General features: G+C 43.7%; 1 protein-coding gene across 1 annotated transcript in view; it reads left to right on the forward strand.

The window, feature by feature from the left end:
- Nucleotides 1-12,567, forward strand: part of ANKH (ANKH inorganic pyrophosphate transport regulator) — a 140,821-nt gene that overhangs the window by 75,932 nt on the left and 52,322 nt on the right. Inside the window, exons 2-3 of the mRNA XM_007451612.1 lie at nucleotides 1,999-2,215; nucleotides 11,447-11,565. Coding sequence (XP_007451674.1) covers nucleotides 1,999-2,215; nucleotides 11,447-11,565 — 336 coding nt within the window. The remainder of the gene's footprint in view (nucleotides 1-1,998; nucleotides 2,216-11,446; nucleotides 11,566-12,567) is intronic.

The following is a 12,567-nucleotide window of genomic DNA, read 5'->3' on the forward strand; positions in this document are numbered from 1 at the left end:
CTATGTCTGAGAGAAACGTAATTAGAAGTTGTATTGAGCTGGGGATTCTGGAAGCAGAACCTGCGTTGGGAAATTCTTGTGCAAGTGATTTATTGAGTGTGTGCTCTCCGGAGAAGGGGAGAGGGAAGCAGTGGGCAGTGGGGAAAAATTAAACAAGGACGTGGTCTCCACTGGAGACTAGCTTCCACCTGATCCCATGGGGAGCTCTGGAGCATGAATTGTACCAGAGTGATCAGTCCCACGGTGAGGCAGGGGAGGTGACCTTTTATACCCCTGTGTCAGCTAGCTTGGCTTCACAAAAAAGAAGGAAATAATGCCATTTGCAGCAACATGGGTGGACCTAGAGATGATCATACCAAGTGAAGTAAGACAGAGAAAGACAAATACCATATGATATCACTTCTATGTGGAATCTAAAAGAATAACACAAATTAACTTACTTACAAAACAGAAACAGATTCACAGACTTAGAAAACAAACATGGTTACCAAAGGGTAAAGGCAGGGGGAAGAGAGATAACTAAGGCATTTGGGATTAGCAGGTACACACCACTATATATAAAATAGATAACCAACAAGGTCCTACTGTATAGCACAGGGAACTATATTCAATACCTTGTAATAACCTATAATGAAAAAGAATCTGAAAAAAAAATATATATATATATACACACATATGTACAACTGAATCACTTCGCTGTACACCAGAAACTAACACAACACTGTAAATCCCCTATACTTCAATAAAAATAAATTAACTAATTAAAAGTGTATTACTATACAGAAAGCTGACTCTCCTGCCCAGTCAGTTGCCTGTGCCTAAGACAGAGGCGATATACTGGGGACATTTTTAAAATAAATTTCTTCTTCCTGGACATCCATTCCCACTACCTCCAGAGTCTACTTTATTGTCTACTAGGTGGGAAAGTTAGTTTGGAAATGCCATCCTGACAAGGCCACCAGTACCTCAGAGGGTCCCCCATGGAGGATGATTAAAACAGAATATTCTGTTACCACATCTTATTATTCAAAATGGTGTATTTGGTTTAAAGATTTTCTTTTCCTGTTTGTCTGCAAAGAGATCAGGAATCTATTTCAAGTTAAGATACAGTAAGAATCAGGTGAAAACATCCATTGATTGTATAATAATTTCCTTCAATACCTATTTTCATAGCATAGAACTTACTTTATGCTGTGAAGGATACGTACATAACAGATACCTAGTATTTCTCACACACACACACACACACACACACACACACACACACACACACACACACACACACACACACACACACACCCTTTCCTTAAAGGAAAAGAGAAACCATCACCTACTCCATATAAAGTGGCTGACCCATTTCCACAATGCCTCTTGCTATAGGTTCAGCCTACAAATAAAATTTAACCTGTTAACCTTTTAACCAGAACTTCTCCGAATTATTTTCTGATATTAACATAAAATGCTTGTTGGGTTTCTTTCTATTACTTTCACCCCAGCGGACAGCTATCTCCCCCACAAGAAGATATTTCAAAATGAAGCTAATATGGATGAAAAAGAAAACTAATAACCTTTATCAAATTACAGTGAGATTTGCCCTATAAGCTGCTTAGAGTGCCTGTGGAAACATGACCTGCTGAGTTTTATTGTAGGAGATATAAGACGGCGTTTCTTATTTATTTATTTATTTTTGGCTGCGTTGGGTCTTCGTTGTGGTGCGCGGGCTTCTCATTGCCGTGGCTTCTCATCATGGTGGCTTCTCTTGTCGCGGAGCGCGGGCTCTAGAGCGCAAGCTCAGTAGTTGTGGCTCGCGGGCTCTAGAGCGCAGGCTCAGTAGTTGTGGCCCAGGGGCTTAGTTGCTCCGTGGCATGTGGGATCTTCCCGGACCAGGGCTCGGACCCGTGTCCCCTGCATTGGCAGGCGGATTCTTAACCACTGCGCCACCACGGAAGCCCCAAGATGCCGTTCCTAACGCTGTTTGTGGGTTTCTTCCCTCCACAGGCCTTGAACCGGGGCATTGCTGCTGTCAAGGAAGATGCAGTGGAGATGCTGGCCAGCTACGGGCTGGCCTACTCCTTAATGAAGTTCTTCACGGGGCCCATGAGTGACTTCAAGAATGTGGGCCTGGTGTTTGTGAACAGCAAGCGGGACAGGACCAAAGCTGTCCTGTGCATGGTGGTGGCTGGTGCCATAGCCGCTGTCTTCCACACGCTCATAGGTAAGGCTGTTGGCCGTCCCTTAAGAATCTAGCTTTGCTAATTCCTTCTTCCTCTTAATCCATTTTCGTGTATTTATTGTAGTAAGTGATTTCTTCCATAATTATTAAATATCATGACAATTTTAAGGGATGGAAGGAATGGAGTTTGTGCTCCTAGGTCAAGAAAAGAAAATGTCCTTTGTCTGGCAAGCTGTATGTCTCTGGTTCCCAAACCCTGTGTCAGTGAGGAAGGAGTTTCATTAACAGGTGAGCAGATCGAGGATTAGCATTCAGTAAGGTCAAAAAAATGCCAGGTGCTTTTGTTAGAGACAGACATTACTTACTCTTTTCTTTTTTAATTGAAGTATAGTTGATTTATAATGTTTTAGTTTCAGGTGTGCAGCACAGTGTTTCAGCTATATATATATATATATATATATATATATATATACGTGTATGTATATGTATATCATATATATGCAGTATATAGATATGTTCTTTTTCAGATTCTCTTCCACTATAGTTTATTAGAAGATAATGAATATAGTTCCCTGTCCTGTACAGTAGGACCTTGGTGTTTATCTTATCAGACTCAATCTTAAGAATAAAAATAGAAGGAGTGTTATTCAGGATTAATTCTTATCAGCAGTGAATACAAATGAGATTGTTTTATGTATTAAAATTATCTCATTTTAGGGCCCCATGTTTCTATTTCAGATGAGACTCAGTACTCTGGGCATAACATTCTTTCCATGAAACAACAAGAAAATTTTATCACACACAGTGACCGGCCTACGGTTTCACCAGGACCTAGGAAAGTCCCTTCCTTTAGAGCTGGAGATCTACCTCTGCTGCCTTCTTGGTGGTGATAAAAAACCCTAAAGGCATGATCTCAGAACCTCTTGGCTTCAAAACAGCTCAGCTTACCTGGCATGAAAATTGAATGGCACACCTACTGAACCCAGTTACATAAAGCCTGTGAACAACACTTCACAAACCCATTGTGTGTCTTCAGATTGGCACTGGTTGTATGAGAGCCATGAATGTCCGTGGTGAATGAAGAGCCAGGAGATTAACCCAAACCGTTTACAGTGTACTCAGGTGTCAACTCATGTTTACTCATCCCAAACCATTTACAGTGTACCGAGGTGTCAACTCATGTTTACTCGTATAATTGTGAATCTAAAAGTAAATAGACTGAGGCCTTTGTGGTCTTCCTTTTCTTTTTTTTTTTGCGGTACGCGGGCCTCTCACTGTTGTGGCCTCTCCCGTTGCGGAGCACAGGCTCCGGACGCGCAGGCTCGGCAGCCATGGCTCACGGGCCCAGCCGCTCCGCGGCATGTGGGATCTTCCCGGACCGGGACACGAACCCGTGTCCCCTGCATCGGCAGGCGGACTCTCAACCACCGCGCCACCAGGGAAGCCCCTGTGGTCTTCCTTTTTAATACAACATAGGATTCTGTGCTAAGAACAATGTGGGCGAGAGGATGCTTCTCGTGGGCCAAATATCCAGGCAAAGTGTTGCTATTGATCATTTCACTGGGGCTCAGAGCTTCAGGGCATGGGACAGAGAGGAGATGCCTTTCTTTCCTTTAACTTAAACCCTGAATACTAACTTATCCGCTGAGTTTTAAAGAAAACTTCTGCAGCTACCTTTGATCTGGGCCATTTTCATAGATGGTATACGTACTTGAGAAAATTCCATATGTGAAATGAGTGGGTCTAAATAAATTTTTGCCTAAAAAGGAAGATAAATTAGTTTCCTTTTAGCTACTTACTTCCAAATAAACCCAACATTCCCTGTTTTAGTCATGCTCAAATGAGGCTTTGGGGCTAATAGCTAATTACTAGATGTCAGTAATTAAGGAAAACTTGAGTGTACTATGTTATTGACACTGTTGGGAGGGACATTTGGTCACTGAAATAAAAATCAAAGTCATTTTCCAAGTTAAATGCAAGTTTTTCAATTTTAAAATGGAGTCATAAAATCTTACATTTCAACCAGAATGCTTCTACATCCCAGATATATTTAACAATTGCTTTTATCACTGTTGATATTTTTACAATGATCACTTCTTTTCCTTCCAACAAACAAATGCTTTCTACAGTTACTAAGAAAGCAATATCAATTTCTTTCAAAGACTTAAAACTCAAATTTTAATGATTTTCCCTCTTCTAGTTTGTTGGCCTTATTTCAGTTTTCTGCCTTATGGTTTGATTCTTCTCTTGCCTTCTACTGTCTGCTGCATCGGGCATCCTGGCTCACCCTCCTTTCTCCTCTTTTTCACTAATCCCGTAAGCTTTTCTTTTTTTTTTTTTTGCGGTACGTGGGCCTCTCACCGCTGTGGCCCCTCCCGCCGCGGAGCACAGGCTCCGGACGTGCAGGCCCAGCGGCCATGGCTCACGGGCCCAGCCGCTCCGCGGCACGTGGGATCTTCCCGGACCGGGGCACGAACCCGCCCCCCCTGCATCAGCAGGCGGACTCCCAACCACTGCGCCACCAGGGAAGCCCCCCCCGTAAGCTTTTCTATCCTCAGATCTTGGCAATTTTTCCCCATAACCTTGATTGACCACAGGCTCCAGGTGGGATGTTGCTCTCTTGTCATCCTCACCTTTTCCAACATTATTTTCCTACCATCCATAAACATCCCCCCGTTCAGTTTCTACTTTACAATGTGTCACCTACACTAGACACTAAAACCCATTTTCACGTCTTAGTAATGCTAGAAGCAGCCACTGACATTGCTACTTTAACAGTCAGCTCTCGGCTATCTATGCTCGGGACAAGGGAACAGTGACATAGATAAACAAAAAAGCAACTATTCCAAATAATTCGACTTGAGAAGCCATTGTCTGCTCTCAGGCAGTCTTCCTAATTGTATTTGCTTGGCCTGATACTGAAATGGGTAGGTATTCCCCACATGAACAGCTCCTCAGTAAGGCTTAGAGTAAGTACAAGAAGCTGCATGTTACACGTTCACCAGCTTAGCCCACAGAGTGAGATAGGAACCAGAGTAATCTACGCTTAAAACCAAATTTCTCTATATTATTTTGTTCAGGAGAAACTAGTCTAACTGCCTTAAACTTTCCTTTTTTCGGTGCTATTTCCCTATCTCCTTAATAGATTTATTTCTGTTATCTAGACCTAACTTTTCCATAGCATTTATTTATATAAGGGCATCCAAGAGCATAGAGGAGGAAGTTCTTTCTCTTAGGGACTGGTTCTGAAAGGTTCGTGGGGTGGGTCATCTCTTAACTGGCTCTGAAAGTGTTGGTTGTATTCCAGCACAGCTCTTTCTAATTTTTGCCTTATCTTTTTTTTTTTTTTTAACATCTTTATTGGGGTATAATTGCTTTACAATGGTGTGTTAGTTTCTGCTTTATAACAGATTGCCTTATCTTTGATACAAGATGGAGTGGAGAATTTGACCCAGTGCTCTAAGTGAATATTTTGCTGTAGCCACGTAAGATTACAAATGGTGACTCTTCTTGTCTATTACATTTCTGTTAATTCTGTCTAACCTCAGGCTCCTGGTTTTAACATAATCACCGTGTTCTATGCTTTTTCAGTTTAATGGCCAACTCATTGGTTTCTTTTTGCTTTGTTTCCTAATTTACCTGTTTATTCATTTTATTCTTTACAATATTAGTTACTTTTCCCAGCAAGATGCCTTCTGTATGTTTAATGAATATTTCTCTTTTTTTTAGATATACTCAAACACTGATAAAATTCATCCATTTCCCCTTATGATGTTATTAACATGAATGTTTAACTCTAAGCAGACGCACCGCTAGTATTAATAGAGCTGACCTTCCTGCTTTGAATGTGGGGGGCTTTGACTAAACAAGAGTGAAAGAATTGCCCTTTGTTTAACTCACCTTTAAAATAGTCCAATCCCCATCTGTCCTGTCAGTGGTCCAACAAATGACTTACTGAACAAATAGTACGTGCGTGTCATTCAGGTCCTCCTAATCAAAAGTTGGATACAGAGGTGAGATCAATATAAAAGATATTCATCCTTGGGGAGGAAAAGAAGTGGGAGGCACACAGCCACCGCGCCATTTATGAATCAGGGGAGAATAAAGCAAAAAAATGAGTTCGGTGTTGAGTATCACAGGTAACAGGGTAGATGCCCAGTGCTAGGGTGCAGGTAACCAGGTAAAGGAGGTGTGCAGCCTGAGCCCATAGAAGAGCCCGTTAGGCAACAGGGACAGGAAAAGGGGGAGAGAGGAAGAGAGAAAGGGAAGGAGAGCAGGGACGGGCAGAGTAGAAGGAGGGCCAGCAGGGAGGGCGTTAGGCATTGAGCTTTGCGGCCGTAGCTGGGCCCCTTGGAGAGCCTTTGACACCAGTGAGAATCTTTTGTGTGACATCTCAGGGGCAGCTATATTGAATAAAGCAGATTGATTCTAGTGTTCATGTAAGTATGTTTAACACAGCTTTAACAGCAAGGAAGATCTGTATATTCTGCCTATTTACTGCTTGATCACGTTATGGTCTCCAAAGAAATACTTAATATTTAGAAAAGTTCAGTATATTTTGTCAGTCTGCATAATCTCCTGGGTTATGAACTAGTGCTGGGGCAAGGTACTCTTAAGATATATATATTTTTTAAGTTTGTGTATGCCATGGCACCTCCAGCCATTGGAGAAATCCTGATTCCCAGCATGATCTCTATCTTAGATTTTTTTTTTTTTTCCCAATCTGGATGAACTTTGACATTTCAAACTTTCAGTATCTACCGATAATCTACCAACTGCTGGAGGATCTTGTCACTTAGAAGGGACTTCAAAGCTAAGCGTCACCAGCTTTGAAAAACCAGTTTCAACTGTAGCTCCTTTCCTTCGCTAACCTGGTGTCACATCTGGGCATCCGTTTACTGATCAGAGTGAGACATTTAGAGGTAGACTCAGGTCAGAGAGGACCAAAAACTCCTTTGTAGGGTCAACTGTTAATTTGTGTTTGCCCCAATAAAGGAGAGAACTTTCACTAGGTCCTTTTTATTACATTTGCTGTAAATAATGTTTTTTCTTGTGTTTCATATTCATTTTCTCTGATTTTTTTTCTCTTTTGGACCAGACTGGCAAGCCACACATTCTCTCATCCTTGAGAGATCTGCACATGGTTATGGGTTTCCCCAGACATTTGCACATGGCTGGAGTGGGTCCCCCTGATCACTTCCCCAGGAATGCATGGTGGAGATGGTGAGGAAAAGATGGCTCCGGAAAACGTACCACCCCAAACCTTATGCAATTAGCCAAATGAGCAGACACTTGGAATTGTGTTGGACTGACAGACTTGAAATCTAGAGAGCCACTGGCCAAAAAGTTGATATCTATTCTATGTGTACCTGGAGCCTGGCTCAAGATACCCAAGTTGCAGGAGCCTTGGTAGACAGGACACAGTGGGTCATTCCGTAGCACTTGTGAGACTTTTAAACATGGGAACTAAGGAATTAGAATTAGAATAAGGGCTCCCAAATTTGCCCCTTGGAAATGCACGTATTATTCTTTTACTAAAAATGGAAAGAGGGCTTTTTCTTCAATTCCCATGGGAAAATCATAGGTAATGAGGCTTATTTTGATTAATACTAAATTTCATGGCATTTTGCAACAAGTGCTGGCGACTCTGCATGAACAAGTTTGAGAACCAGTGATTCTGGAAAGGTCCATCCCTCCATTACCCCAGAGTCCCACGGGAAAATAATTCTGAGGTCAGAGGAGCTAGGGATTTGAATGGCCCTTCCTGTTTCTTGTTTGGGCAGCTCAAAGCTGTCTACCTGTAAATAGGTTAAGTCTGTGCCCTCCTGCTGCAGCCAGGCCATGAACTCCATTGGCATCTATTCAAAAACCTTGCTTAATTTTTCTCTCTAATGTTCTACTTTTCATCCGGAATATAAGCTATTTCAGAAGAGTCTTGGTAAGGCAGCTTATAGAAGTTGAAGGTTACTGAATGTCATTAAGGCAGCTAGCCTGGTAATTATAGACTCTATGCAAAGCGCTTTAAACAAATTACCTCCAGCCAGAAACAGCGCTGGGACATGGGAGGGGACGGGGAGGCGATACTGGGTGGAAAACAGCCGCTGGGATTTTACTCTCCCAGCTCACAGGGTGGAAACAAGCTTTGTAGTTATAACCAGACTCTTCTGCTACATATGGGAAGAGTAAAAGGAAGGAGGAAAGACGGGAAGAAATCTTCTTTCCTTGGCCTCCAAAGTTTTCCTCTAGTAGCTAAAGGAGGACAAGAAGTAAAAAGAAGCAAAAGCGTCCTTGGGCCCATTGGTCGCAAAGTACCCCTGGCACCTGCGGACCCTGGAGCTGCATCTGAACAAAGCATGGGGGTGAGGTGGGGGGAACATCCTGGCAGAGTCAGAGGCTTGGTCGAGCTCAGCACCCAGCAGTCCTTCAGACCCTGTTAAACTTTAGATGTCAGCTCTTCATTGCTCTACGTAAAGGCACTGTTTTTGATGTTTTAGTTAAAATAGTCTAATAAGTTGGTACACTTAGGTATATTCACAGAAGTAGAGAAGCTTATTTATACTGACCCCTATACACTCAGGCCACATGAGCAAACTGCACGCCCTGCTCTCAGCTCAGCTGTTCAAATTCACACGCCCCTTCTTTTCCTGCCATTACCCCAGAGTCTCACGGGAAAAATAATTCTCTCCTTCCTAGAAGCCACCTGTATGAGTTTGCTAGGTCTGTCCTAACAGAGCAACACAGACAGCAGAAGTGTGTGGTCTCACGGTCTGGAGGCTGGAAGGTCGAGGTGGTGGCAGTGAGGTTGGTTCCGTCTGAGGCCGTGACGGAGAGTCTGTCCCAGGACCCTCTCCAGCTTCCAGTGGTTTGCAACGTGCGCTGTCCCTCGGCTTGTGGAAGCATCTCCCCGATCTCTGCCTTCATGTTTTCATGGGCTTCTCCTTGTGCGTATCTATCTCTGTGTCCAAATTCCCCCTTTTTAGAAGGACACCAAGAGCCCACTCTTCTCTAGCGTGACCCCATCTCAGCTAATTATACCTGCCATGACCTGGTTGTCAAATAAGGTCACCTTCTGAGGTCCTGGGGACTAAGGACTCAACAAATGAATTGTGCGGGGACACAGGTCAACCCATACATTGCCCTCCAGATCTCAGGCTTTTCTAATCTCAAGGGCCCAGCTTTAGCCATCCAGTCCAGTCCAGTCAGCTGGCGTTTGTATTGGCGCTAGCCTTTACCAGGGAATGTTAGTTCCTGAGCTCTTCAGAGCCAGCCCCGGGCTCGCGCACTTGGCATTGTTCTGCTTGCCCAGCGTGGCTGCCTTTACTATTGCCAGCGGTCTCTGCTGGGAGGGGCAGTGGGGTGGGCAGGATCAGGACCATCTCTGCGCAGGTCTCAGCGCAGTGAACTTGACTGAATGAAAAGGAGTGTACAAATCAACAGCAGCCACGATTTCCAAATCTTGGCACCCCAAAGTAAGCTGTGTGTGTGATCCCAGCAACATCTTTATCCCGGCTTTGTGTTTCACCAGCTAATCTCAGGTCTGAATGCACTTCTCACCTCACTGCTGCCGAGTCGGGCTGGAGGGCTTCCTCCTGCTTTCCAGGATCAGGTCACCTACGTGCCTTCTGATCCAAGCAGGACACCACAGCTGCCTTCCTTGTCCCTGGCCGTAACTAATCCCATCTCCCCAGTCTTTTCTCCTTCTGCCAAGTGCCACCCTCCCTCCTGGATTTCTCTTCTTGCTGCCTCAGTGGTTTTGCTGGTCCCGCCACGCTCCACACCTGCCACCTGGGCTCACCTGGCAGCTCGCCTCTTGGTTTCCACCTCTGCCCTTCCTGGGAGGACTGGGCCCTCCTCTCCTGCATTTGCCTGTCCCACCAGCATTGCATGCTGGATGTCTTAGCCATTCCAGCCCCCTACCCCTTGAAATCACTTACTTGTACCTCTACCCTCGCTGAGATTTCTGTTTATAGACATTTAAATAACTTGGATATCATCCTGAAGAGCACACTTAATCCAACATCCCCATAATTCCAGACTAATCCCGACAGAGGATGGAGGATTATTTCTTTTTACCAGTTTATATGGTAATAAGTCGTCCCCCAAAACTTTGAGATGGGGGAAGGGATTCTTATTATTTCACAAAGTGAGAGAGACACTAAATTTTATCTCCTTTCTGATTTCAAAGCATATTCTGCAGTTGTCAAGTACATGGATATTCATATTTATAAAAGAATGAACACAACGGGAACACTACTATTAGAGCACTATGAAAACACAAAGATCATTGTTTTCCTATATAGTCTAAACATTGTATCAATGAGGTAGCAAATAGCTGAATATTGTATTTAACCTTTACTAACAATGTCTGCCAGAACGCCTAGCAGACACTAGGAGACCTTTCTCTTCCTTCCTTTCTCTCCCTTTGGCACCAACACATTCATTCAGCCTGTGCTGGTTAAGGCCCATTATGTTCCAGTCACGCACTGGTCACAGGTCCTCATGTTGGAGGGACTTGGAAAGCACAGAGATATAGCATTTTTCCACTGGGGAGACTATACCCAGAGTTACCACCCTCCTCCCAAAAAAATGATACAAAAGGAATGACAAACAGTGAAAAGCTAGCTTTAACATTTTTATTGAAAGGTATGTTATCCCATTGTTATGTTAAAACACTCACGCATAATCCACCACACACACCTGTAAAAGAACTGGGCAATTAGAACCTAGAGTGTCAACTGTGACCCCTTCTGGGTAGAGGGCTGTATGAGACTGTAGACGATTTTCTTCTTTTTGCTCATCTGAATTTTCTAATTTTGGTACCAAAACCCAAATATTGTATTTTAAATTGTTTTTAAACTTTTGAGGGCTTCCCTGGTGGCACAGTGATTAAGAATCCGCCTGCCAATGCAGGGCACATGGGTTCGAGCCCTGGTCTGGGAAGATCCCGCATGCCGCGGAGCAGCTAAGCCTGTGTGCCACAACTACTGAGCCCGCATGCCACAACTACTGAAGCCTGCGCGCCTAGAGCCCGTGCTCCGCAGGAGGAGAAGCCACCACAATGAGAGGCCCGCGCACCGCAACGAAGAGTAGCCCCCGCTCGCCACAACTAGAGAAAAACCCGTGGGCAGCAACAAAGACCCGACGCAGCCAAGAATAACTAAAATAAGATAAATAAATTTATTTTAAAGAAAACTTTTGAGATTAAAAAGCTTAGGAGGATAATGTTTTCTAAATATTGCCATGTTTTGTTTTGTTTTGTTTTACCTTTTGCAGCATATAGTGACTTAGGCTACTACATCATCAATAAATTGCACCATGTGGATGAGTCCGTGGGGAACAAAACGAGAAGGGCCTTCCTGTATCTTGCTGCCTTCCCTTTTATGGATGCAATGGTGAGTACAGAAGATCGTTGGCACTGTTTAAAAAAATTGTGGTAAAAAATACATAACCTAAACTTCACCATTTTAACCATTTTTATGTGTACAGTTCAATGGCATGTAGTATATTCACATTGCTGTGACTCTTCAGAACTCTTTCCATCTTGGGATACTGACTCTATTCCCATTAAACACTGCCTCCCCACCCTCCCCTCCCCCAGCCCCCGGCAACCCAGAAATGGAAATGGCTCCACTTATTCCCCCCAGAAAATGACCAACACATGTGAGGCTGTCTTCACTGCCCACCACATTTTTTTTCCGATTGTGATAATATACATGTAACATAAAACTTCCCATCTTAACCATTTTTAAGCACCCACTTCAGTGGCATTAGGTGCATTCACATCGTGGTGCTCCCATCACCGCCATCCACCCTCGGCCCTCTCCATCTTCCCAGCCGAGTCTCTTCCCCATTGAACACTAACTCCCACCCCCTCCCCCAGCCCCTGGCTCCCACCCCTCTACTTCTGTCTCTGTGAACTTGACTGTTCTCGGCGCCTCATGAGTGGAATCATACAATATTTGTCTTTTTGTGACTGGCTTATTTCACTTAGCAAAATGTCTTCAAGGTTCACGCATGTTGTATGCAGCATGTGTCAGAATGTCCCTCTTTTTAAGGCTGAATAGTATTCCTTGTATGTGTAAGGCACATTTGGTTTACCCTTTCATCCATCAGTGGACACCGGGGTTACTTCCACCTTTTGGCTCCTATGAATAATGCCACTATGAACATGAGTGTGCAAATATCCCTTTGAGTCCTTGCTTTAATTCTTTTGGGTATATTCTACCCAGAAGTGGAATTGCTGGATCATACGGTAATTCTGTTTTTAATTTTTTGAGGACCCGTCATTACCGAGTTCAGCAGCAGCTGCACCATTTTACATCCCCGCCAGCAGTGCAGAAGGGCTCCAACTGACCACTGACTTTTTTTTTTTTTTTTTTTTTTTTTTTTTTTTT

Source organism: Lipotes vexillifer, unplaced genomic scaffold, assembly GCF_000442215.2.
Source record: "Lipotes vexillifer unplaced genomic scaffold, Lipotes_vexillifer_v1.1 scaffold590, whole genome shotgun sequence".
Classification (NCBI taxonomy): domain Eukaryota; kingdom Metazoa; phylum Chordata; class Mammalia; order Artiodactyla; family Lipotidae; genus Lipotes; species Lipotes vexillifer.